This window comes from Protopterus annectens, chromosome 6.part0, assembly GCF_019279795.1.
Source record: "Protopterus annectens isolate FY-2018-M chromosome 6.part0, PAN1.0, whole genome shotgun sequence".
In the NCBI taxonomy this organism is placed as follows: Eukaryota; Metazoa; Chordata; order Ceratodontiformes; family Protopteridae; genus Protopterus; species Protopterus annectens.
In genome coordinates this window covers 327,537,977-327,565,614 of record NC_056737.1, presented here as the reverse complement: position 1 = coordinate 327,565,614, position 27,638 = coordinate 327,537,977, and the positions used below count along the sequence as shown (strand labels likewise).

General features: G+C 42.0%; 1 protein-coding gene across 1 annotated transcript in view; it reads left to right on the top strand.

Annotated features, from left to right (window-relative positions):
* Positions 1-27,638, top strand: part of MIDEAS (mitotic deacetylase associated SANT domain protein) — a 336,978-nt gene that overhangs the window by 254,720 nt on the left and 54,620 nt on the right. The window contains exons 9-10 of the mRNA XM_044074090.1: positions 5,880-5,968; positions 16,350-16,499. Coding sequence (XP_043930025.1) covers positions 5,880-5,968; positions 16,350-16,499 — 239 coding nt within the window. The remainder of the gene's footprint in view (positions 1-5,879; positions 5,969-16,349; positions 16,500-27,638) is intronic.

Below are 27,638 nucleotides of genomic sequence, written 5' to 3'. Positions count from 1 at the left end.
TGCTAACACAGTTGATCGGTGGCTATAGTGTGAGGTTACCTTAGATTGTTTAACTTCTCACCGTGTCATGGAGAGTGAGCCCAGCTGTCCTGTTAAGAACTACATTTCTGCTGCATGTATGCACATTTTCATCATTAGATTACTACAAGGAGGTCATAAGCATAGGTAACAATGGGTCATAGACTAATCAGTAAATTGAGCGCGTCCCCCTGACATACTGTGGTACAATGTCTACATTACTGTCATCACTGCACCCATCTGCTGGTCACTGTCCTGACTTGACTTGACTTGACTTGTAAAAAAGTCCCAAGATACTCTCAAGTCTTCTGTACCATATGTTGCTGCTCCTTGCTTATTTGCAGAGAGCAGACCACTCTTCCAGGAGAGAACCATAATCTCTGATTTGGATGTACTGGTTTTCAACCCATTCACTTTACCTGCAGGAGTGAATCACTCTAGTGCATATTTGACATGAGTCAGTGTGGTGGTTAGGATGACAACATAATCAGTAAGCCGCAGAGATGCAACTCTCATGTCTTCAAACCTGCAGCTGTGAAGTAGAGGGATAAAGCCCTTACTACAACCCAGGTGACCTGAACTCGAATAACTGTTTGGGTATTTTATGACATCTTGGGGGAGAGGACAGAGGTGCATACCCTTGAGGCACATTCAAATCCTGTTCCTGAAATCATAAATGGGATGGTAGCTGAGACATACTCTTGTCAGAATCCTTTGTAAATATTAAACTTAATACTGAGAATGCAGACACAACTTTCACTCTTCAGAGACAGGGAGTGAATAACATGCAGCTGTAAACCTCTGACCCAGTACTGTTGTAGTATGTCCTACAAAACGTTTCAGGTTTTATGGTTGCATGCCTTCTTCAATTGTACAAAACGCATGGAAGATGATACTGCCATTCTCTTGTAATGACTCCAGTATCCATGCAAGGGTAGAACTGATACACTGTCCTACATGTAGGATAGGATCCCAGTGCTCTTTTAAAATGTTTGTTTTTGTTCATTCGAGCATATGCTTTCCCAGGGACACCAAGGAGTATGATAGTTCTGTGGGAACACACATTCTTGTCATTGCTTTTGAAAATGAAGACCACTGTCCAGGTTTCCAGTACAGAAATACTCTCTTACCCATCCTTGCAGCATTGAAAAAAGATGTTAACTATGACACCTCAGCAGTGTCATCACTTTCAGCATTTCCACCTGGCTATCTTGGACTTAAGTGGTGGGTGGGTGTTGATAGTTATGTTGACTGGGAGAGCCAGTGGAGACTCAAGGGAGAACAGTTACATACATAAAAATTATACTGTGATGTGTATGTGTAAATAACACAGTAACAAAATTAAGACTAATATACTCTGACACTCTTTAATTGCCTTGACTGAGCATGCATCTCATAAGGCGAATATGTGTGTCACAGAAATTGTTTACAGAAATGAAGAACAGTAACTCACTTAAGTTGACAAGCTCTGCAAAAGTACATAATACTTAAGTTTTGAAAATTTAATTACCTAGAATAAGGATAAAGTAGGGACTGGGGAAAAGAACAAATAAGCAGATGGAATGGAAACCACAGAAAGGGAGAGAGGTCAAGGAGTAAAGGTGAGGATTGAGGGGGGGCAAACAGAGTGTAGACCTGCAAATTTTAAAAGAATGGGGTTGGTAGAAAAGTAAGATGAAAAGGAAAGTAATAAGAAAAACAGCAAAATGAAGGGCAGAAGGTCATGAAAGGTGATAAAAGCTTTATATGTAATGAGGAATGGAGAGAAATAAACAGCTGCTAATTAAGAAAGGGATATGAAGAGGGCAAGGAAGGAGGGAAGTAATGGAAAAGATGAGAACCAGTGAAACACCGAGTGTTAGGGAAGGGGGAGCTGATCCGTTGGTTATGTACTTTTTGATGTCCTCGGTAATCGTATCTGGTTTGTCATATTCTTGATGGTAACTTTCATGTTGATTGTGGCCTAATTCAGGGGTCTTGGGTAGTGTTGCTGGAAGTGATTAATGCTTATTAGCACATCAGTGTCTGTGGTCCCAATAAATTTCTTTGACTTGCTCTAGGTGGGCATCATGCAAGTGTAAGTTGCTGCCATTTGGACTTGGCTTTGCACCCAGAGCAGTCAGCAAGATGTTGGCCGTAGTGGCCAAAATCTTCCAGAAGGCCCTCCATATGTTTCCATTGTTTTGGATGTTGGCTTATGCTTGCCTCAAGTGACTCTCTGCAAGCATTCCTAAAGTGGATGCTCCAGTGGTTTTAGTCTGTATTTGATCCTAAACTTGACAAATATCTCTTGTATGCTAACTTGGGGGACTGCCTTCATTGTTGGAGACTGTCCAGTACTGGTTGTTTCTTTAGGGAAGACTTGGGAGATTGGGAGATTAGAAGGATTGGTGAGGACTCTAAGAATAGTCCAGGCTGTACCTCTTGTGCCTCTTGGGTATAATGACTGCTATGGTCCTCATGGGTACCTTTCCCATACCTAAGAATGTGGCTATTCAAAGGAGGTTCTCCACAACAGATGCATGGCTTCACATCACTCATTTCGTGCTACATGCATTCCTCCTAGCCCTGAAGGGATTTGAAGGAAAGGTAGTTTCCAAGTCCTTCTTTGTTTATTTGTTCTGACAGTTTGTGATGTGGTATTTAAACAAAGAAGGGGTACTTAGTCAAAACTCCCTGTGTAGGCAGGTGGTGACAATATGGCTGTGGACCCAAAGGTGAAAGTCCTCACTCTTATTGTTTCCCATGCTAGATGCAAGGAAATGTAGGTACATGAGCTCCTGCTCCTGCACTATTAGGATATACAGATTCAGTAGCTGTGCATGAATAGGCTGTTTCTGAAGAGGGCTTTTGTACAGCTTCACCTGTTTGCTACTCTAGAGAATGTAGTTTGTTACCCCCCCTCCCCAGGAAAAAAATCCTTCCTGCAGCAGGGCAAGGGGTATTCTCCATCTCATGGCAAAGGAGATTATTGTACACCTTTCACCCCATTTCCATGTGATAGCATGATTCACATGATGATCAGGGGAAAAAAATTATAATTGGTGCCCCTATTGACAGAGATAGGTATATTTTCAGTTTGGCAGGTCCATGGTAGCAAAGGAGGCTCTCATAGTCCTAGTGAAAGGTATGTCCCATAGTTGGATCATGTCCTGGCTTCTAGGACAGGCCCTGCCATTTCTCTTGATCCTGTCTTATCAACTGTATAGGATGATAGGTATTGAGGCTACCTGAAGCCTTCCACCAAGCAAGCTTGCTCTCCTAATTGGAAAAGGTTTTTGGACAGATAGATCCCCACTGCCACCCCATTTAGTTATTTTTTTATAGGCTCAAAGGTTTGTTTTTCAAGTATACAGCCTCCTGGTCTTTAGGTTGATTGCCTTAATCCCATGTGAACATTTAATACTTCTCATATATGTAGTGTAATTTATTTTTGAAGGCAATTAATGGCTAGCTTGTCCTGATTTATAAGGAGGTGGTGGTTGCTCTGTAATATTGGAAGACACTTCATAATCACTTCACTGATCCCTGGAACTATCACCCTATTAGTCTTATGAGCTTGGTCTGTAAAGCCATGGAACGTATCATCAAAGAACTCATAAACAAAGACATTCGTAACCTCCAAACTCTGGACCCCACCCAGTTCGGGTTTGTGAAAGGCATATCATGCCTCCTGAACCTGATTGACGACTTTGAGGCAGTCACCAAAGTCGTAGACGAGGGAAAGGTGGTTCACACAGCCTATCTTGACCTCGCCCAGGCTTTCGACACCATCCCCCATTCTGGAATTGTAGCTAAATGCACTAAACCAGGTATAAATCCCTACGTCACAAGATGGGTTGCCCACTGACAGAACCCACACTGTAAAAGCTGCATACTTCAAATCTGACTTCAAACCAGTGACAAGTGAAGTGCCACAGGATTCAGTCCTGGGACTTCTCCTGTCTGGTATCTACTTCTCTGAAGTACAGGCTAACACAGAAGGCCTTTGGTTCAAAGTTCGCAGATGACTACAAACTAGGAGCCATAGTAAAGTCCCCAGATGATGTGGACATCCTACAGAATGGCCTCACTGAGACTGTGCCTGGTGTCAGAGCCATGGCCTCAAGCTCAATGCCAAAAAATGCATTGTCATTCCTTTTGGTAAAAACTCTGTACCCATGAACTACCACATAGGTGGCAGTCCACTTAATGCAGAATGCGTGATAAGAGACCTTGAGACCCAGGCGGACAGTAGTCTCTCCTTTGATAATCACATTGCCACAGTAGTCAGGAAATCCCTCTGTGTGGTACACCTCATCACAAAAGGGTTCTTATCCAGGAAAAAAGGTAATTGTTCCCCTCTACTCGACACTCATTAGATCCATTATAGAATACAACGCCCATTTTGGAATGTACATCACAAGACATCTGCAGCATATGGAAAGGCCACAGAAGTACCTCACAAAGAGGATTACTGGCCTCAAACAGATGCCCTACACTGACTGTCTCAAAAAACTCCAACTTTACTTTGCAGCATATCACCTACTCCGAGGTGATCTCTGCCTAACCTATAAAGCTATGTCAAACTCAGTGCTGTTGGACATGCTACACCTAAAGAAATCCCAATCCCTCTGAGCTACATGCTCAAGGGACCTAAACCTTGTCACCACAATAAACAGGACATGCTGGAGGGATAGAGTCCTGTCCCAGATACTTCCCATACTCTGGTACAAGCTACCCATGTATGTCAAGCAAAGTTCCTCATTAGCACTCTTCAACAAAAAGTCTTGAGTGGATGGGAAATGGGAAATACACCCCGGGGATCACTTCTGTGGGTCTGCTCGACAGGGGCACAGGAAAATAACTTTCTTGGGTGGCATAAGCCAGAGAACCTTGTTGGCTAGGCTTACTTAGGCTGATAGCCTAGTACCTACCTATGAACCTATAATATATCTGTAACGATCTTTACATATAGATGATCTGTGTTTTAGGGATGGGGTTCCTAATCACATGTTCACTCCACCAGAGGTTAGTTTTAGGACTATATTTTCAAGTCATGTTAGACTGGATATTGTCTTATGAACCTAATAGCTGTCTTTTTCCAGCTGAGAGTTGAGTTCTAGGGAGCAAACCACCTTGATGGCTTGGAGGGGGGCTAGCCTACCTCCACCCCTTTCCCTGCTTGGCATGCCCTTTGAGCCCATAGTTGTTGCTTTCTAATGGGAAGCTTGCCTTTGCATGCCACTTCTCCCTCCTCTACATAGTGTGAATGCACTTTGGTAAAGTGGACTCAGCCAGCTCAGACCTGTAGTAGCTGAACACCTGGTATACCTGCGTAGGTGTCACCTGTATGACGAACTAGACCCCCCCCCCTGCCCCCAGATGCATGAAACAGAAGGTCATTCTCACACCACCCCCGCCAGCTCCTACAGGCACCTGAGGCACTAATCAAAATGTGGTCACCTACAGGATAGTAGAATTTTTGGAGTTTTACAGCAGCTTGCAGATTTTGTTTCCTCCTGAACATTATTATAACTGCGCTTTTTTGCTGTGATCTGTATCCTGAATATGGAATTAAAGAATGCAACACACAGCCTGTGTTAGTAGTGGAAGTGTTTTGACAGGTAGTAATGTAGCATACATGCAGCATTTGTCATATTTATTTGTCTTTGTACTGGATGGAGTTATTACCCTCTTTTAAAATTAAATTGTACACTGTGATTTATTTGTTGTACGCCTGTTTACATCCAGGCTTCAGCTGTCCTGTGTGCAGCATGGCTGAATGGCTGTTGCAGAACAGCATGTGCTGTCATGAAGATGTTGTTTCTGTGAATTTACCAAATGTGTCTCTTAAGTATATTTCCTTGGATTGCTTATAGGGTCTGACAGATGGACAGCGCAAGAGAAACGTCTTTTTAATAAAGGCATCACTGTCTACAAAAAAGACTTTTTTTTGGTACAGAAACTGGTAAGTACAGTTTTTAACTGGTAACATTGTAGACATTTTATTGTCTACCTCTTGATAAGGCAAGGTGATAGGGTAGGGGGAATAATCAGTCAGCAGAACTAGGTGAAGTGCTGGATGTTGTCTCACTACCCCAAGTAGTTATTGTTTACTTAAGTTATCTGAATGTCATTAAATTGTTGACACATCATCCATATTTTTCAGCTGCTGTTCTCAATATACACATTCAAAATAATGCATAGTGTTAAGAATTGTGTGAATAATACTCATGAATAAGCTTAGGTATGTACTTTTTTTTTTTTTGGTCTTTTTATGTGGCAACACTGTGTCCTCCATGAGCTCTACCATCTCTGTCCATGCATTCCTGCCACCTAACCAGATTAACCTCTCCCTCATCTAGGATCCCAACACATCCACCTTATAGCTGGCAACGAGAGTTATATGGATGTTGAGAGGGCCAGAGAGCCAACATAGCTGCTTTTTGCAGAAATTCTGGCTTGATAGTAGTGGAGGCTGTGCAGACTACATGCCTGCAGTCATTTTTACAGGTCACTGAATGCAATTAAAGATGAACTAGGAGGGTTTCCTCAAGCAGCAGTCTCTCTGGTGTCACCACCATGCCTAGTCCAGCTGCCCTTCTGTGCCCTGCACTCCACATTGACCACCAGAGGGGCCTGCTTCAGCGAATACATTTCTTCTCCCTGTCCCAGAAGAGAGGCGAGCAGGTCCCAGAAGAGAGGCGAGCAGGCAAAGCCTCATAATTCCTTTTCCCCGATGCTAACTCGACTCCCAAGCCACTAATTACATTCTGTTCATCTGGGTTGTAGCTGACTACAAGTTTGCTTGTGTGGTCTAGAGGGATAAAGCCCTGCCTAACACTCATGTAACCTAAGTTCAAGTTTGGGCAGGTTCTGAGATGGTAGGAATGAGTGGCTATCACTGGATTGCCCATCCTCTGAGGAGTGGATGGGCAGATTGCTGCAATAGTACTGGCAGCTGGTGTGAGTAGACATTCAGTGTATGGCACAAGATTTGGGATTTGTGTTCTGATAGTAACCTCCATTGTGCATGTGTAGTAGAATGTATGCATAACTGAGAGACATTGTAGGTCGTGCAGTGGAGTAGATGGAGAACATTAGTCATTGAGAGTAGGGTTAAGTGTATAGAAATACCTAATTCCCACTTTGGAGTGAAACAGGATGTGGGTCCGGGGCTTTGGGTAGTTCTTTTATCTGGGAGAGGGGAGGAGGGTGATGTGGGCACCTATATTACTTTAAGGACTATTTAATATCCATCTAACACATGCATACCCTGAACCAAGTATTGTTGTCATGGGCTACCATCACTGGCGTGGTGTAGCCACACTGATACTTTTTGTGCACCACCTTCTGCCTGTCTACTAGATCCCTGTACTTCAGTAGGGATCATGTCTGGGAGCGGCAACATAAGACCATCCTGTACCCCCCCCCCCCAAAAAAAAAAAATAGGCATGCTTACCCACTCCAGTGCACCATTGAGTAGCCAAGCCACTGATTTAACCTGGTTTGCAGTCAGGGCTTTATATATGCATGCACATGTATGGTGTGTGTGTATGTGTGTGTGTGTGTGTGTGTGTGTGTATACATATATATATATATATATATATATATATATATATATTTATGTATATATATATATATATATATATATATATATATATATATATATATATATATATATATATAGCTTGATATTTCTGAACTTAAAGGATGGCAACAATTTACATATTTGAAAATATTTTGCAATAATATACAACTTGAATGTGTTACGGCTTTTTCCTTTTAATTTGTGTTAAAGGGTAAACCCTTGGGCATGAGTGTCTTCTTAGGAATTTACTGTTAATTGACTTGCTGCAAGTTGCACAGTATGCGACCCGAAACTCTGGAGTCAAACATACTTATGCAGGTTGAAGCGTAGGGGTAGCTCATAACCTTGGCTGCTTATGCTAAGCCTTTTTTTCTTTTTTCTTTCTCTTTTAAAATAAAAACATATCTTCATGAGACAAAGGACCCAATTGTGTGTGTGTGTGTGTGTGTGTGTGTGTGTGTGTGTGTGTGTGGGGGGGGGGGGGTGTTAGTGTTAGTGGTGCTGGTATGGGGGAGTGGGATTTTTGAAGGTGAATGATTTTATCTTAAGAGTTTGTCACCGGCCCAGAAGTTTCCTTAAGAATACTAAAAAGACTTATGTAACTGCAATATCAGATTCACAAAGCGATGCATTATTTTGATTATGTGGCTGTTTGTAATGATTCTGGTTAACAGAATGATTTTTTAAGTTGCTCACTGAGGTATTCTGATACAAAGAAGAGACATGGAAATCTAGATAATTTTAACAGACTGATTGAGACCTACAGAGAATGCCCCATGCAGTGCAAAAGCAATGGCCATTGATAAATTTCTGGGTTAATATTCTCCCTGTTAAAAGGATTCCACTACATTCAACCTTTGCATTGTTAAGCAAGGTTGTCTGCTGTTATGCAAGTTTATTTCACATATCTACCACCCTTTTTGCAAATAAGGGTTTATTTAATGTACCTTTTCCTTTACCCATCAACCTTTATTGCTATATCACCTCTGTTTGAGATGTTATGCAAGGTGCTACAGTCTGAAGTCCTGTTAATTTTTATTCTTTCAGATTATTTCCATTTGTTTACCAGTGTACTCCAACTAAGCCAGTGCCTATTTTGAGTGGAGGCTTGGTGAGAAAAGCTGCACAAAATAAAAATGTTAATTCATCAAGGCAATGACAAATTATACAGTCAAAAGTTTGTACAGTGTTTGTGTCCTTTGAGATGCAGGTGTTCTTATTTGGGTCATGCTCACTGAATTATATTTTATTTGTCCTGAATCTTGGGCTTGGGAACAGGTTGTGGATGTTAATCATGTTTCACTGTTGCAGTCATTATATTTGGTAATCTGCTGACAGGTTGCCCTCAGTCGGGGGTCCTGCGTCGGTGGCTGTCCCTTCTTCCATGACGTCAGGCCGTCGGGTATAAAACATGCAGCCAACGCCATTACATCAGTCTTTCTTGCCACATGGTGCCCAAAGCAGAAGCAGTTCGCAAGTGCTGGTCGGCCGACTCCTGAAATATTTGTTTTCGAGTTTCAGAACCGAAGTCTTCAACTTAAAGCTAAGTACCCCGTTGGGGAAACTTTTTCCTGCTCCTTACCGATGTCAGTAAAAGTTCATAATTGTATTACTTGTGGGAAGCAAATACCTCATAAGGATTTTTATTTGTACTGTATACCTTGCCTAGGCCCTGACTACGACGTACCTTGCTGTCGGTTTTGTGCTTCATTTAATCAGCTCACTATCCGTCGGTACATTTTTGCTTCAAAATATTTCTGTTTCATTATCCAGAAATGACATTGGTTAGCCAACCGACTACCGGAATACCGAAAAAACGCAAAGAAAAAGACAGGCCGTTGAGGTCCAAAACTGCCGGCAACGCTTCTCCTAAGCCATTCGTCAGTTCGCCGGTACTCCGTGAGGCGCTTTCGCAGCACCTGATACCCGCTACTTCTGATTTGCAGGCCTCTACTGAGACCCATTCAGAGTCCGGTATGCTGCGAGATGCTTCACATATGGAACCCGCGGATGTCTCTACCTTGGATGGGTCCGGAGCCGCTGAGCAGACACCGGCTTCCGAGAGTGTATTCAGGCCTACAGACTTGCATATTAAATTTACTCCCAACTTCAGTGCTAAGGCCTAAATCTCGATCTGTGTCTAAGAAAACGATGCCCAGGCCACATGTTCAAGCCCCTATGCATAAAAAACAGATGATCAAAATGGCTGAAGATTTAATTTCTCTAATCAGGGGTAGTCACCCCCCCCCACCCCCACCCCAAGAGGCCTCGGATTGGATTTGACTGTGAATCTTCTGAACAGGACTCTGTTTCTTCTGACTCTTCTAATGATCTGGATTTGTCCATACCTACTTATGAGGACTCTGATGCAGAGGATTCCATTCCCTCTGTTTCTCCACCTGAGGATTTCTCTTTTGGGGAAACTTTACATACCTTAAGGGAAGTCAGGATTTCTCTGAATCCAAAAAGAGGCTTAGGGATTTCCTTCTTCCTCAGCATAGGCCTTTGGCTATACCTCCTGTACTAGATATTGTTGTGTTTTTGGAATCCAGTATGGCCCCTGATTCCTTTCCTCCAGCCCCTAGCAAACCAGACCGGTACTACAGGGTTCCTGAGTCCCACAAATTCCTTTTCAAAAATCCTGTTGTGGACCCTGAAACCATTTCTCAGGGGCCCAAGGGCATTAAGGCTTCTACTGCTAAAAATCCTCCCCCATCTGATAGAGACTCCAGGCCGCTGGATAGATGGGGTAAAAAGGTTTATACTTCTGCAACCTTAGCAATCAGGGCTTTAAACTGTCAATTTCATATGCTAAAATATCAACAGCATTTCATGGGACTGCTTAAACAGAAAATTGTTTATTCTCCACACAGTCAGAAATCAAGACTTGCAGGATTTATTGCATTCAGCTGAACAAATTGGCAAACATACTTTGCAATGTGGTTTTGATTCCTTAGAGGCTTCTTGTAGGGCTACTGTTACTGGGTCTGTGCGTAGAAGGCATGCTTGGCTTAAGGAGCAATCTCTGCCTGATCATGTTAAAGCAAAACGTTTGGATGCTCCTTTACAGCTCATTTGGCAATAAGTCTGAAGAAGTTCTAAAAAAGATGGAAGATGAAGCTAAATCTATGTAAACTGTGAAAGATTTCTTACAAGTGCAACCTCCTAGATTTAGTAGGCATTGGCCTACTAAGAACTGGTCCTTTCCAGTTCCTTCCAGAGCCACTACGGCCAAACCCAGACATTCTAAAACCACCAGGTTTCAGTCCCAAGGGACGTACAGAACTAAGCAATGGGGTGCTTCCACTTCCAAATCTGGAAACAACAAGGCACCACCCTATGGTAAACAGTCTCAATGACTTCCCTTTGAAATTACCAAGCACTTACCTCTTAGCCTCCCCTTTGGGGGGAAAACTGGCTCTTCATTCAAGAAACTGGCAACTTATAACCCAGGACAAATGGGTTTTAAATAGTGTCCCAGGGATACAGATTTCATTTCCACACGCTGCCAACTCCAAACGGGTGGCCAGACCTGCCCCCAAATCAGTGGGCAGAGGCTCAGAAACAAGTACTTTCCCTCCTAAACATGGGGGCAATTCAACTAGTACCAGATGAGGAAAAGGGACAAGGTTTCTATTCCAGACCTTTCCTGGTACCCAGAAAAGACAAATCATGGCATCCAATTCTGGACCTGTCTACTCTAAACACCTTTCTGGACATTCCAAAATTCAAGATGCTAACTCTTCACCAGTTACTTCCTATGCTAGACAAGGATGACTGGTTGGCAACTCTCGACTTATAGGCTTACCTGCATATCCCAATTATGGAATCTTGCAGAAGATTCCTATGCTTCAAAGCAGGCTGCATGCATTATCAGTTCTCTGCACTGCCCTTTAGCTTGTCTACTGCGCCCAGGGTATTCACAAAGTGTCTGGCTCCAGTAATTGCATTTTGCAGGCAAATATTCAAATATATTCCATACCTAGACTATTGTCTAATTCAGGCAGAAAACCAGGCCATTCTTCTTAAACATCTGGCGTTTGTAAAAAGATTTCTAACCTGTCTAGGGTACACCATAAACAAAAAGAAATCTCAACTGGTACCCTCTCAACAAATTACATTCCTTGGTGCAAGCTTGAATACAACTGCCCAGGTGGCTTTCCTTACGCCAGAAAAGCAAATTCATTTGGTGACTTACTTCAAACAGGCGGCCACAAAAACCCTGCTATCTGCAATGCAACTACTACAAGCCTTGGGGTTCCATGGCCTCATGCATTCTTCTAATTCCATATGCAAGACTGAATATGAGGAAACTTCAGTGGTACTTAAAAAGTTTATGGAGTCAACATTGTCACAGCCTGGAAACAATGATTCCTGTCATACCTTGCCTGCACCTAGAGTTCCTATGGTGGGCAGAGGCCTGCCACCAAAACAAGAGACTGCCATTCACACCACCCCTGCCGCCCAAACCCTAACTACAGACGCATCAGACTATGCATGGGGGGGGCTCATCTGGCAAGGAAGTGCATTCAGGGCAAATGGAGCCCAAATCAAATGCACCTTCATATCAATCAAAAAAGAAATGCTAGCTGTACAGAATGCACTGACAGCCTTCAAGGACTACCATCATCCAGGACAATTACTGATAAAGACTGACAACACTATGGTTATGTGGTACATAAACAAGCAGGGGGGGTACACATTCCTACCCCCTCTGCAGACTAGCCATGGCATTGTGGAACACGTCCTTGAGTTGTCTAGTACAACTACAAGCTCAATTCCTGCCAAGGAAAGCAGAATGTTCTGGCAGACGAACTAAGCAGAAATCTCATGGACCCTCACGAATGGAAACTGGAACCACGGATTTTCAACATGTCGACACGCAAATGGGGGAGCCCAGACATAGATATTTTGCCTCACCCCAGAACGACCAGCTGGACAAATTTTGCAAAAGAACTCATCACAAAAAAGCCTGGAAAGTGGATGCTCTGTCCTTCAGCTGGAAAAAACCATCAGTCTTTGCCTTTCCTCCTCTGCCTTTGCTCTCCAAAGTTCTACTAAAAGTCAAACAAGACAACCAAAAAATGATTTTGATTGTTCCTTGACTTGCCTCGCCAACACTGGTACCCACTCCTGCGCAGTGTGTCACACATTTCTCCGTGATACCTGCCTCAGACACCTTCCTTACTGTCTCAGCAGGAGAACCAAATTCTGCACCCTCCACTCCAAACATTGAATCTTGCAGCTTGGCTAATCACTTAAATTCACCCTTAACATCCCTCAGCAAATTTGTGATTGATGTCATTTTTGAGGCTAGAAGACCCAGTACTAGAAAATCTTATGTTGAAAAATGGAAAAGATTCTGTACCTGGAATCAGTCTCAAGGGATGAGCACAGTAGTGCCCAATTTACCTCAGATTTTGCATTTCTTAACTGAGATGCTTCATAAGGGCCTGTCTTTTTCTTCCGTAAAAATCCATGCCTCAGCCATTTCAGCTCTTTACAACACAGACCCCCCCCCCTTCTCTCATCCTCTTCTAAAGCAGTATCTCAGAGGGGCCAAAAACTTGAGACCACCCAGGAGAGCTCCAACCCCTGCCTGGGACCTTTACTTTGTATTGGAGAAACTCACTCTACCTCCTTTCGAGCCAGCTGCAACTGCAGACTTAAAATTTCTTTCCTGGCAAACAGCCTTCCTTTTAGCAATCACTTCAACTAGAAGGATATCTGAATTACAGGCCCTTATGGCAGTGGAGCCTTTCATGCGGACAGGGTGTCAGTCAGGACCAGTCCATCATTCATGCCCAAGGTGGTATCCAGTGTGGCTCTTAATCAGACCATTCATTTGCCTACTTTCTTTCCCAATCAACAGAACAAGGGAGAGCGATTTCTGCATTCATTGGATGTACACAGACAACTTAGATTCTACTTGGACAGGACTAAATCTCGAAGAAAATCTGAACAACTGCTGGTAGCATTTGCTGCAAGGGCAGAGGGGAAGACTATTTCAAAGCAAACCATTTCTAAATGGATAAGCCATTGTATTAATTTCTGTTATAAGCACCATGGAAAACCTATCCCCCAGGGGATCAGATCTCATTCCACCAGGGCTGCATCTACTTCAGCAGACTTTCTCAAAGGTGTTCCTACCAGGGATAGTCTAGAAGCCGCTACCTGGAGTTCAGTTCATACTTTCACCAAGCATTATCACTTACCAATTTTCTCTAAATCCGGAGCTGGCTTTGCCACTGCTGTTTTGCAGGGCCTTATAGCGGGTCCTAATGCTGTATAAGTCCATCCTCAGCTTTGGGAATCTACCCAAATGTAATGACTGCAACAGTGAAACATGATGAACATAGTACAGTTGTGTACACTTACCTTAAATGTAGATGCTTGAGTGTATTCACTGTTGCAGTCCTGGTTACCCTCCCTCCAGCCCCCTGTTTTTCTTTTACTATACCTCTTCTTTCCTTTATTATGCTTAAAAACCTTTTTGGTGTATTTGCTTTTGTTTGGAGGTATATTTTTGTGTTTCTTATAGAGATATGTATATTTTTTTTTTGCTCCCCATTTGGGGGGCACCTGACATCTGAGGCAAGAAAAACTGATGTAATGGCGTCGACTGCATGTTTTATACCCCTGACGACCTGACGTCATGGAAGAAGGGACAGCAACCGATGCAGGACCCAAGACTTTGTTAATCAGGCCGACTGAGGGCAACCTGCCAGCAGATTACCCAAATGTGTAATGACTACAACAGTGAATACACTCGAACATCTACATTTATGGTAAGTGTACACAACTGTACTTTTGCTGTAGTACTGAGATCTTAAATAATTGAGCTTCACAGAGCTGGCTTTCATTTCTGTGCTGGGTAAGAGAGGGGTGGCTCAGGCTGGGTTGGGTTCATTTCAGACAGCATGTACACTATACATAAGAAAACTGTAACGTGACAAGAAACTGAATATTAACACTCAGGACCACAATGGATTATGCTCTAAAATGTCAAGTAAAAGTCTTCATAACAACCTCCTGGTCAGCTGATGCAATGGTCATTGAATGATTAACATGTAAGATAATGTTATGCAGCCCTTTAGAAAGGGGTTACATGCTCTCTTTTTTTCCTTTGATAGTTTCTACACTAGTAGGCAGCTGTTAAGATGGGTAGGAAGGACTGAAATGGTGAGTAACAGATGGAGGGAATGATGCATGATTGTTGGTCGTAGATCTGAAAAACTTGCTTGTAAAAAAAATAAAAAAAAAAAACAAAATGAGCTAAATAGTTGCCAAAAATAAACAAGTACAAACTTAAGTGGCAGTTGCCAAAAAGAAAAAAAGAGGTTGCTGAACCCAGTGAACCAAAAGGTTGACAGTAGGTGTGGTTGTTATGTTGCTGTCAGGGTAAGGTCTTTTTTTTTGGGGGGGGGGTTTGGTGGTGAGCAGTCAAGCTCAGATTTTTATATCTGTGTAGTGCTCAGTCTCTTGAGAACATTCATCTTGTTTGCATTACTTGTGCAGCTGCATTGGTATATGTCTGCAGAAACTGCTGGTATTCACTTCCCCCGTTTATGGGTGCATTGCTTGTTTTGGTAATACTACCCATGTGACTTGTGCCTAATGGCTGTTGGTCCCATGGTGTGTTTTTACTCCTAGGCCATGTCCTTATCTTCTAGTCGAAGATAACTCTGTCTGTTTGCGACATCAGCATTTGTGAAGTGGCATGCTGTGATAGTGACAGTCATCCTGAATTGATAGTTTGTTCATTCATCCATCTGAATAATTCAGAACTGTCTTTTTGACATAATGCCATATTTGTTGACTGTTGTGGATCATTTACAGGTTCCAGCGAAAATTAGTTTTCGTTACAGATTTCCATCAAAATCTGAAAAAAAAAATCTTTCAGTAGCTTAACTGTGCTAACAGTTAACTACATGGGAGTAAAATTTGGTTTGGCTGTCTCATTGAGATGTATCTTGGTGTCTGCTAAACCATGTTTTTCTGTAGACCCACCATCTTAACTTTGAAAGCCAAAGTCACCCTGTGGCTTGTGCAGTGCTTGAAAAATGCATGGTCTCTAATGGTCCCTTCTTTAATGCATAGGTTCATTAATGACTTATCTTCCATTTGTTAAACTCTGGTTAAGTTTTAAGAAGTTTCTTTGGCCATTAGTGACACTTTGTTCTGCTGCATATGGGCTTGTTCTCCATGCATACTGCTTTTGATGTTGTAACCAGCCACACAGACTGGTGGTGGGATTTGTCAGTAGTCCTAGCTCTCAAATCCATCCATAACCCCCTTTTCCCAGTTTTGACATGGGTTCAGGGGGTTACATCAACAGTGACCATCATCAATGTTTTACACTACTGAGTGACTAGCCATGCCACAGAGTCTTGGCTCTCAAATGAAGATTGGATAATGCTGGAAAGGTTTATTAGAGTGGCCAGAACATCACTTGCCTAAACATTGTGTGTTTTCTCTCAAGGGTCATACTAATTTGTGCAAAGCATTATGTCTGAATTTGATTTGTAAATGCATATATTTTGGGTGAAGAATAATTTAGAAATGGGTGCAGCAAAGGATTATTTTTTTAAGCTAAAACACTGTTATTGGTGTACTGGTGGAGGACGTTCATGACTACGTCTTTTCTGGGCCTTTAAAAAGCCAGATATGATTTCACAAAAATATTTAATTTGGTAGTTTTGTACATCTTATTTTATTAAAAATGATGGTGACATGGTCTCTAATTTTCTTTCTACAGATTAAAACAAAAACAGTGGCCCAGTGTGTGGAGTTTTACTACACATACAAGAAGCAAGTGAAGATCGGACGGAATGGAACACTACTCTACGGCGACATTGATGTCACTGATGAAAAGTGTATGGATGATGAGGTTGAAGTAGATGTAAAGGTAAAGTAATCAGAATACCTAGTTAATTACCTGGTGCCTCTCTTATCTTGGTCTGTGGCCGTGTGCAGTTATCATACTTTGATGTAATACTGTGTAGGTTCATTGTCCCACGTTGGTGATCCGCTTCTATTCTGTCCACAACATGTTCCTAGCAGCACCTAATTTGTCTGCCAGGAGGTTGAAGCTGATGTAAAGTAGTTATAGCATATAGTTAATTAGCTGGTGCCTCTCTTTTCTTTCTGTGGCCATGTACAGTTATCATACTTTGTACTGACTTCATTCTCCTACATTTGTGAACTGCTCCTCTTCCCTCGCTTTCTTGCTGCGGGTGTCTCCTGATTTAAGTCTGCTAGATGGATCCTGTCTCCCTTGTGTGGCTTTGTTTTTGGAGGTTCAGGGTAGGCCAGGCAGTGTACAAAGTAATGTATTAGCCTAGCAAGTGGCTATCTTAAGGGGCATTGATGATAGGTTACTGTGACATTGATGAAGGCCTTGAGATTATTTTTTCTCATTTCCCCATATCATTTTAAGATCTCTGAGAATTTACAAATTGAGTAATAAGGCTAAACATTTGTTCTTAAACTGGACCACATCTTGGGAGCTTTTGTTTCAAACTTTTGGATATTAAATTAACCTGCAGTATTACAGATTATTGTGTTTAAGCATGTCTGTTGCATTTTAACTTGTATTTATGTGCAAGTTTTAGAATGTATTTTAACCGTTGTTATTACAGTTTAGTTCTAAACTTAATCCTACAACTTTTTATCAACTTTATAAATGCTTTGCCTAGAAATAAATTTACTAATTGCATGTTATGTAGTGTACATAGTTCATATGTTCTGTTTCAAACTCTGTGATCACTTATTTAATCTTTGTGTATGTTAATATGCTTTGTGTGTTTGAAAACATATTTTTAACCAAAAAAAAAATCATTGAAAGATCTCTTAAGCATGTAGTAAAATGTACGGATTGTAGAGTACAGATGCTGCCACAACATCTGCCAGGATGTTCCCCCACATGCAGTGCTGTGGCAGTTATGATATCTGGTTTTCTAGCAGGGAGCTGATTGCATATGATTTCAAACCCAGACCATACTCTGGGAAGGGATTACGGGATTGTTCAGAAGTGCTGAGTTAATACCTCTCTTGTTGCTAGTCCAGTGCTTTTAGGGCTTATTCCTCTGCCCTGAATGTCCGTGATCAGTACAGGCTCTGTCTTTTTGCCAACAGACACGTCAGATAGTTTTTAAACTGTATATTGGATGGTTTACTTTGTGCTTTTATCCTATGTTAGGTCTTTTATTCCTCTGTCATTAACAGTTGATGATCCAACACGTCTGTGTGGCTAAAAAATTCAGTCATATTAGTAGTCTGTTACTTAACATTTGACTGCTCAGCTGGCCGTGTTGTTGAAAGAGATCGAGCCCTAACTAGTACCCATGTCACCCAATTTTAACTAGCAGCCTTGGCATTGAAGGAGTTGGTCATGGAGGGAGAATTGGTGAAGTTAATTATGTTGGTCTCTTTTGGGAGATGGGAAATGGGTTCCATCAGTGCATTTCTGATGGAGTATGGAGACCTACTGGTATGTGATGGCTTACAGAGGAGGTAGGATTGTTGGTGAGTTACAATAACCAAGTGCACACCCTCTTCTTTCATTTTACATCTAGTTCTTGGGGTATTAGCAGAGGTATGCATATGGGTTTAGGGCTGACTCCAAATCCCTTGGTGAAGTCCTAGATGATGGTTGTACCATGGCTGATTCTCACCCTATTGGGAATAAATGGACCCTATTGGGAATAAATGGATGTTGACAGGCAGCAGAGGCAAAAAAAAAAGCGCAGAAAAAAAATCTTTTAACTTTGATTCTTCATTTACCATTGGCACTGTTTCTGTATTTCTTACTCCATTCCATTATTACATTCGGTAGTCAAAGGTAAGCCAGTAAAAGTCTGCTTGCTGTGCAAACAGGTGGTGTAGTCACTACAGCATTACAACTAGCTGTCTGTGCTAGATTCCATTTTAAAGATTTCAGCACTGGAGTAGCCTGGAAATTGCTGAAAAGTTACATTGATCAGCAGGTTATCTGATTAGTTTGGGTCAACAGAAGAAGGCTGCAGTAACCGCACTGAATTCTTCTTCATTTTTTGTGCTGTCCTGAAGTAGCCTGTATCAGAAGGTAATTTCTGGATGATTTTTGAAATGTACATGAAGAGAATTCTTAATGTTCGGTACTTTCCCAAGTTTGTTTGCAGTAGTCATGGTTGCATGATTTCACTGGCACATGCATATGGTTCTCCACACTTTCAAGTGAGAACGTCTCGATCTACCATTGCTTTTAAGTCATTGTGGGGGCACTGCAAAATGTAGACTTTTCAGTCTGCTCATTTCCCTTCTTTTTGAATACACTGTTGGTCCTTGTTAACCATTTTGCATGTGTCCTCTCCGAGTTCACTTAAAAGCAAATTTGCATTTGTTCTTTGAATTCTGTAACTGTTTTGAGTTGGAATGCTTTAATATGTGTTTATCTGTCTTCCTGGAAAAAAAAAAAACTATGCATGTCCTTTTCATGGTAGTTTCATATTTCACCTGCCTTTTCCCTTTCTGAAAGGGGCTGCCTTCCTGAAAATTTTTCTTCTAAAGCTCCTGTGTTGCCCCCTCTCCCCAGCAGCTTTTAGGGTATAATATTACATTTCTCAAGTTCATCTTCTCCTACATCTGATGTACACCTCACACTGTTTTTGTCCAACTCCTCTGTGTAATGTACAAGTGTATCTAATATTTAATGTATTTAGTATCTGTTGAGTCTGTTTGGTATATAATGATGTTCATCACAGTCGGTGTTGCAATACGAAGTCTTGGACCTTCCTGCTATGTAGATGTCTATGGCCTGCCTGAATGCCAGAGTATATCGCCATCCCTAAGTCAGCAGACATTCTTTGCCAGCTGTCAGGACATTGGTGGTGTAAAGGGTCTTCAGCTGCCACCATTTCCATTTTTCTTGCCATATGTAGTCTGATGAACAAGGCCATGTTTGTGAGTGTCATCAGTTGGCTTGAACTGCCAGAGTGTTCAGATAAGTACCCCATTCCTTATCTCTGTAGTTTTTGATATTGGATGTTAATGTTTAAGATAGATAATATCTGCCTTTTGTGCGAGAAGCAAATCCCACCCCCACAAAGACTTCTATTCCTGGTGTGTGTGTGTGTGTGTGTGTGTGTGTGTGTGTGTGTGTGTGTGTGTGTGTATTCAACAATAAGACACAACCATACCTCTCAACCTTCAAATGACAGAATCAGGGATATAAAGGTCCTTTTAAAAATCAGGAACAATCAGGGGCACGTAATTAACATATTGTATGCATATTCAAATAAGCAAATTAGTAGCACAAGAATTATATACACACATCAACGCAGTTATACATGCATAATATTGAAATGTTCATATTTCAAGTCAGTTTATAAATTCAAATATTGCACACTAGAATTTATCTCCAGGACAGAGAAATATTATCACTCCACATGTCCATTTGAAAGCAGCTTCAGTGAACTGCATAACAGATCTCTAGGCCCAACAGTCCTGTTCTCAAATTGTCTTTACACAGTAGGAGAACTGTAACATGCCTAGAGCCACATGATCAGTTATGAGATGGAAAAGCAAAGAAGTGGTCTGCAGTGTTTGACATACACATGTCAGCATTACAGATTGCGTAACACAATTTGTGAAGACCGTTATGACTACAGCAAATTGTACAGATATATTCAAAGTACTGAACGCATCCAAGCCAGTATAGAGGAGCATCTCAGGCACACACTGCAGCAGAACTGAAATCGGCAAATAACATTCACGTGTTTAGTTGCTTCAAAAAGAAGATATACAAGCTTAATTTACTAAAGCCTCTGTGTCGTGGAAAGTCATACACACTAGCAGTCTCCATGTGTCCTCCCGTTCGAGACAGACCAGAGGATTTTCTCACAAATCATTTCAAAAAGCATCAGCCAACCAAAGTAATTACTTTGTGAACACTAAAAGTTCTTAAAATGATACAAACAGCAGTAAAAGTCTTCTTCAATTAGTCATTTGCAATCTTTACATTAATTCAGTAATTTAATGCAGACTAATGCGTAGTTTAATTTTTCTCTAAAGTTTCACAAATTTCCGTATCTTGGAAGCTGAATAACTTAAACATATAATGTCAGAACACTTGTTAACCAGGCATAGTAAGGTTTCACATATTAACAAAAAAATGTGTGTATTTTTATTGACGTATATACAGAAATATAAAAATTAGGTGCTTATTCATATAATATAACATAAATAATTACAGATCTCAAAATATACAACTTTGAGTATAAATATCAGTAACAATTTTCTCCAACATCATCATCTAGAATTTTAAGTTTTGAAATAGTTTGTAAGTCACTTTATTTTCAAAATATTAATATGGATATTCAAATATTACATATTTTTATAGTTTCTAGGAAAGAGTTGCCGATATCTGCAGTGCACTGAATAAGTGGAGAACACAAATTCATTTTCTATCTCCCTCCCACCACAACATTTCACTCCACCCCCTCTTTTGTGCATAATACTTCACAGCTACTAAAGCTGAAATAAAAAGAACTACTTCTCAGAACTCAGTTGCACAACTGCCCAGATTCTGCCTTGACAAAAATATGAGCATCCTTGAATTCTGGTGCAACCCCACTCCTTAATGCTTTAACTTAACTTCCAGCCATCTTAACAACTTTGGGTTTCTGCCCCCCCACCCCCATTTTTTTTCCTGCCCAGAATTCCTAAGCAAAGTTCCTTATTTTAATGCAGTTAAAAAGTTTACTGAGTACCAGGCTTTGCACTTGCATGCAGTTTCTTTACATTCAGAAGCATGAAACACTAATGTATGGCATTATTGACTCCCTGCAATCCTCCGTGATTTACAAGATAGTCAAGCATTTAACTAGGGACAAGGCAAAATAAGAGGCACATTGAGACATTCTTCAAATTCAAGGAAATGGGAGTGCTCTTCTGTGCAAGAATTTCACTTAATCTGGTGCTGCTGTGTTGCCTGATTTCTGGGAGTGTAAAAGCAGCTACCTGCACTGTAATACCGCTTAATATATGGCAAACAGCAACAACAGAACATTCTTCAGAATAAAAAAAATGATTCAGTAATCCTGCAACAACCTCGGCTCTTTCGTGGCGTAGAATCGGGTTGTGGCAGCAAAAAACGGGAAAAACAACCACTATCCACAATGAAGCTGGTAATAAGAGAACAATCCAGTCCTGTGGATTCCTCAGTAGTTCTTGCTGTACCCTGTCCAGAATCGAGATGCTAGTTTGCATCGCTAGATTCTTCCTTCCACTCTTGCAGACCTAATGGAAGACCCAGCACATCTCAGGTCTGTGTGTTAAACACAACACAAGCAGGAAGTAGAAAAGTGATGTTTGTTATGTGAGCAATTTCAGGGTAGTGCTGTTCAGCTAACAGCATGCTAATTAGGAACAGTAAGTCGGTGTTCTGATTGACTGATTCTTCTAGAGCCAGAACAGAGGGGTTTACTGTTGTTACTGGGAATGCAACCAACCATATCTGGATGATGGGAATGCATTATCTTTTGGAACTAAAACAGGCTGGTCCCAAGCAACCAGAGACAATTGAGAAGTGTGGGCACAACATGCCTAACTTACCCCTTTTTTGCCAGGCTCAGGAACAAAAAAAATTAAATGTAGGGCCAATATCTTTCCAGCAGCATTTAGATTAAGTAGGGCTAGAACTTCACGTTATGATGTTCATTGGTCCCCAGGCCATTCATTCTGAGAAAGTGAAAAGTCAAACACCCGAAGAAGAAGAATGTATGGGAGGACGAAAAAATCTCCATGTCCAACTTCCCATCTTGTTTAGAGAGCAGAGAGGGCAAAGGTCATTTGCAGATTTATATCACCTGTGAAATTAAGTGACAGTCCCACATTATGCCCTTTGCAAGCTTGTCCCTTAAGTACTATGTATATTTATACTTTTATTTATTAACTGGGATGGAAGACTGATCTACATAGACCTTTTTCTAGATTCAGATCTTTACTCCTAGTGTAAACTGTATGAATATGGTGAGTACTGTTATTTCAGTGCTTATCTGAGTATGAAATGACTTCCACTTGTGACTGAATTCTGTATTCCATTACCTCTGATGAGACCAGGCCTCCTGCAAGCCAGATACCCTATGAGGTTGGACAAATACACCTGATCTCCGGGTATATAAAGCTACCTGCACTTTTAAAACAGCAAGGGTGACCTTTAGGCACTGAGAGAAGAGAGAGAGACAGATTGCTCGACCAAGCAGGCAAATAAAATACATAAATAGAACACTAGTTTTTATTCCATTGTGCGTCACTGTTCTAGTCTTCATGTATAAATACAGGGTCTCTGGTGTGGCTCTGTGAAAAGTGGTGGCTTATTTCAAGGCATTCCCACCAAAGCTTTATCTCTTTGTTAACCAGGTAAGTCCACTGGACAAAGTGTCCCTTTTTAGAGGTGACCAGGCAACACAGTGTGGTTTGTAAGTTGCACATTGGGCAAATGGAGGTCGACTGAATCAAGCCATTTACCCTTGACTACAGAAAGCAGCTAGTTCAGAGTTCATGAGGACTTAAATCCACCTTGTTTAATTCATGTTAAAGAGGCACTTGGCAGGTTGCTAGTTAATGACAAGTATTAGGTTTATTTTAGTTGCTACAGAGCCATCCTGGTGATGTCCTGATTTCAGGTCTACTTCATTAGTTCATGGAAACTATAGTACTAGCAAAGGTAAGGTGAGGTCCCCTGCCTTCAAACTCAAGGTATCCATACTGGTGCATGTATGCCTTTTGTCCCCCAGGTCTCTGGATTTAGCTTCCTCCTTCCACGGTACTGACCAGATAGAGAAAATGAGTTGTGTATTTTTTTTTTTTTTAACTTTTCAGTGTAGTTTTTTTTTTTCCCATTCACAAAATGTATTGAGCACAGTGCCCTTGTACTTTTGTTAATTTGTCAGTGTAATTGTGCTTCTTTTATGTATAGCCACAGCATGTACTAAGCCTGCTTTGTCAAGATATAACTACACTAGATTGGGTAATTCTGTAAGTCGCGGTGGTGCAGCGGTAGTGGTGTTGCCTCACAGCAAGAGGTTCTCCCATTCAGTTCTCGGCTGGAACGCCTTCTGTGTGGAGTATGCATGTCCTCCCTGCGGTCGAGTGGCGTTCGAAAGACATGCATAAATGGGCGTGCCTTCGTTGAAGGTTGGGCGTCGGGCTGGCACCTCGTCACCGTAAAAATCTACTGCCAATCATTAGCGGACCGGAGTTCTGCTGTGGTGACCCCTAACTGGGAAAAGCCGAAAGAAGAAGACTGGGTAATTCTGTGCTCACTTGAAATTGTGTGTGTGGAGTAAATGGAGTTGGACTTTTGACTCTGTCACTGAGAAAACATCTATCTTTTGTATGTGAACTGGGTAATACTAGTAAATTTAATATAACAGATAGTAGTTTCAGTAAATCAAGTGAATCAGAAAATTAACAAGCAAGCTGTCATTTTGATGTTCTTCGTGTTTCACTGTTGCAGTCATTACATATGGGTTATCTGCTTGCAGGTAGCCCTTAGTCAACCTGATTAACAAAGTCTTGCGTCCTGCGTCAGTTGCTGTCCCTTCTTCCATGGCGTCAGGTCGTCAAGGGTATAAAACATGCAGCTGATGCCATTACGTCAGTCTTTCTTGCTGTGCGGTGCCCGAAACAGAAGCAGTTCACAAGTGCCAGTCGGCTGACTCCTGAAATTTTCATTTTCAAGTTTCAGAACCGAAGTCTTCAACTAAAGCTAAGTACCCCGTTGGGGAAACTTTTTCTTGCTCTTTACCGATGTCAGTAAAAGTTAATAATTGCATTACTTGTGGAAAGCAAACACCTCCTAAAGATTTTCATTCGTACTGTATTCTTTGCTTAGGCCCTGACCATGACGTACCTTGCTGTCAGTTTTGTGCTTTATTTAATCAGAGCACTATCCGTCGTCGGTATATTTTTGCTTCTAAATGTTTCGGTTCTCAGTTTAATTATCCAGAAATGTCAGCCATCCGACTACCACCGGGAGTCTGAAAAAACGCAAAGATAAAGACAGAGACAGGCCGCTGAGGTCCAAAACAGCCTACGACGCTTCTCCTAAGCCAGTTGCCAGTTCGCCGGTACTCAGTGAGGTGCTTTTGCAGCCCCTGATACCCGCTGCTTCTGATTCGCAGGCCTCTACTGAGACCCATTCGGAGTCCGGTATGCCGCGAGATGCTTCAACTATGGAACCCATGGATGTCTTTACCTTGTATGGGTCCGGAGCCACTGTGCAGGCACCGGCTTCTGAGGGTGTATTCAGGCCTACAGACTTGCATGTTAAACTGACACCTCCTTCTTTACTTAGCCCTAAATCTCGAACCATGCCTAAAAAACCGATGCCCCAGGCCACATGCTCAGGCCTCTATCTCGAACCATGCCTAAAAAACCGATGCCCCAGGCCACATGCTCAGGCCTCTATGCCTAAAAACAAATAAGAATGGCTGAAGATCTAATAACTCTGATCAGGGGTAGCCAACCCCCCCTTCTAAGAGGCCTAGGATTGAAGTTGATTATGAATCTTCTGATCAGGATTCTGTTTTTTCTGATGATCTGGATTTGCCCTTACCTACTTATGAATATTCTGATGCAGAGGACTCCATTCCCTCTGCTTCCCCTCCTGAGGATTTTTCTTTTGGGGAAACCTTACATACTCTAAGGGAGCATTTCCACTGGGAAAGCCAGGATTTTTCTGATTCAGAAAAGAGGCTTAGGGATTTCCTTCTCCTACCTCAGCATAGGCCTTTAGCTATTCCTCCTGTACTAGACATTGTTGATGATGCTTTTCAGAATCTAGTTTGGCCCCTGATTTCCTGCCTCCTGCTCCCAGAAAACCTGACAGATACTACATGGTCCCTGAGTCCCACAAGTTCCTTTTTAAAAATCCTATTGCAGATCCAGAGACTATTTCACAGGGGCCCAAGGGCATTAAGGCTTATAGGTTTATAGGTAGGTACTAGGCTATTGGCCCTAGGGCCTATATAGGCCTAGCCAAATGGTACCCTGGCTTTTGCCACCCAAGGAAAATTATTTTCCTGTGTCCCTGTCAAGCAGAGCCACAGAAGTGATCCCCGAGGTGAATTTCCTATCTCCTATCCAATCATCAAGATTTTTCTTGATTGCTAATGAGGAGGTTTGTTTGAGATAGATAGGTAGTTTGTCCCAGACTATGGGAAGTCCCTGAGACAGGAATCTATCCCTCCAGCATATTCTGTTTATTGTGGTGACAAGGTTTAGGTCCCTAGAGCATGTAGCTCGGAGGGATTGAGATTTCTTTACGTGGAGCATCAACAGCTCTGGGTTTGACATAGCTTTGTATGTTAGGCAGAGATTGCCTCTGAGTAGGCGATATGCGACAGAGTAAAGCTGGAGTTTTTTGAGATGCGTAGGACATCTGTTTGAGGCCGGTAATCCTCTTTGTGAGTTATTTCTGTGGCCTTTCCAGTTGTTGTAGATGTCTTGTGAGGTACATACCAAAAGGGGCTTTATTCTCTATCATGGGTCTAATGAGTGACGAGTAGAGGGGAACAATGACCTCTTTTTTTTTTTCCTGGATGAGAAATCTTTTGTGATGATGTGTGCCACATAGAAGGATTTCCTGACTACTGTGGCAATGTGATTATCAAAGGAGAGACTACTGTCCACCTGTGTCCCAAGGTCTCTTATCACACTTTCGGTGTTATGTAGACTACCGCCTATATGGTAGTTCATGGGTGCAGAGTTTTTACCAAAAGGGATGACAGTGCACTTTTTGGCATTGAGCTTGAGGCCATGGCTTTGACACCAGGCATCTGTCTCAGTGAGGCCCTTTTGTAGTATATCCACATCGTTAGGAGATTTCATTACGGCTCCTAGTTTGCAGTCATCTGCGACCTTTGTTAGCCAAAGACCTTCTGTGTTGGCCTGTACTTCAGAGAAGTAGATACCAAACAGGAAAGGACCTAGGACTGAACCCTGTGGTACTCTACTTGTCACTGGTCTGACGTTGGATTTAGTCGGCTACTTTCACAGTGTGAGTTCGGTCCGTGAGCCAGTTTGCACCCCATCTTGTGACATGGGGATTTATACCTAGTTTACTGAGTTTGTCTATAATTCCATAGTGGGGGATGGTGTCGAAAGCCTTGGCGAGATCTAGATAGGCTGTGTGTACCACCTTACCCTCATCTACAGCTTTGGTGACCGCTTCAAAGAAGTCTATCAGGAGACATGATCTGCCTTTTACAAACCCGAACTGGGTAGGGTTCAGAGTTTGGAGATTACCAATGTCATTGTTTATAACTTCCATGATGATACGCTACATAGCCTTGCAGACCAGGCTCGTCAGGCTAATGGGGCAGTAGTTCCCGGGGTCCGAGGTGGCTCCCCCTTTGTGGAGTGGGATAACCATTGCTGTGCGCCATTCAGTGGGCACAAAGCCTGAGGTGAGGCTATGATTGAACATGGTACTTAGGTGGGGTGCCAGTTTATTCTGTAGTTCATTTAGAACACAGCCTGGGATGTTGTCAGGTCCCATGGATGCTGTGTTCTTGGCTTTGTAGAGTGTGTTTTTTACCTGTGCAGCCGTGATTACAGGTACTTTGCATTCTTCCGGTATAGAGATGTGCCCTTTAGGGGATGAGAGAGGGGTAAAGTTAGCATTGAACCGATCTGCCAGGATGTTGGCAATATCAGTTGGTAATATCAGTTGGTTCTGTATATTTAGTGCCATTGTGCTGCAACTCAGAGCAGATCTGAGTGTTGCCATTGGGATTCTTGACATAGCTATAGAATGCTTTGTGGTTATCTTTAGAATCAGTGGCGATTTTGTTTTCGTAACTAGCTTTGGAAGATTTCATGAGGGATCTCAGCTTCTTACTGAGGTTGACCACGGAGTTCCTCCAATCATGGGATTTTACTCTTTTTTGCAACAGTTTCTTTCTTCTGTTGTAGAGTTTGTTTATAGCAGGGGACCACCAGATTGGCTTCCTTTTTTTGGAGGATAGCAGCTTGGTTCTGTTAGGGATTGCACTATCCA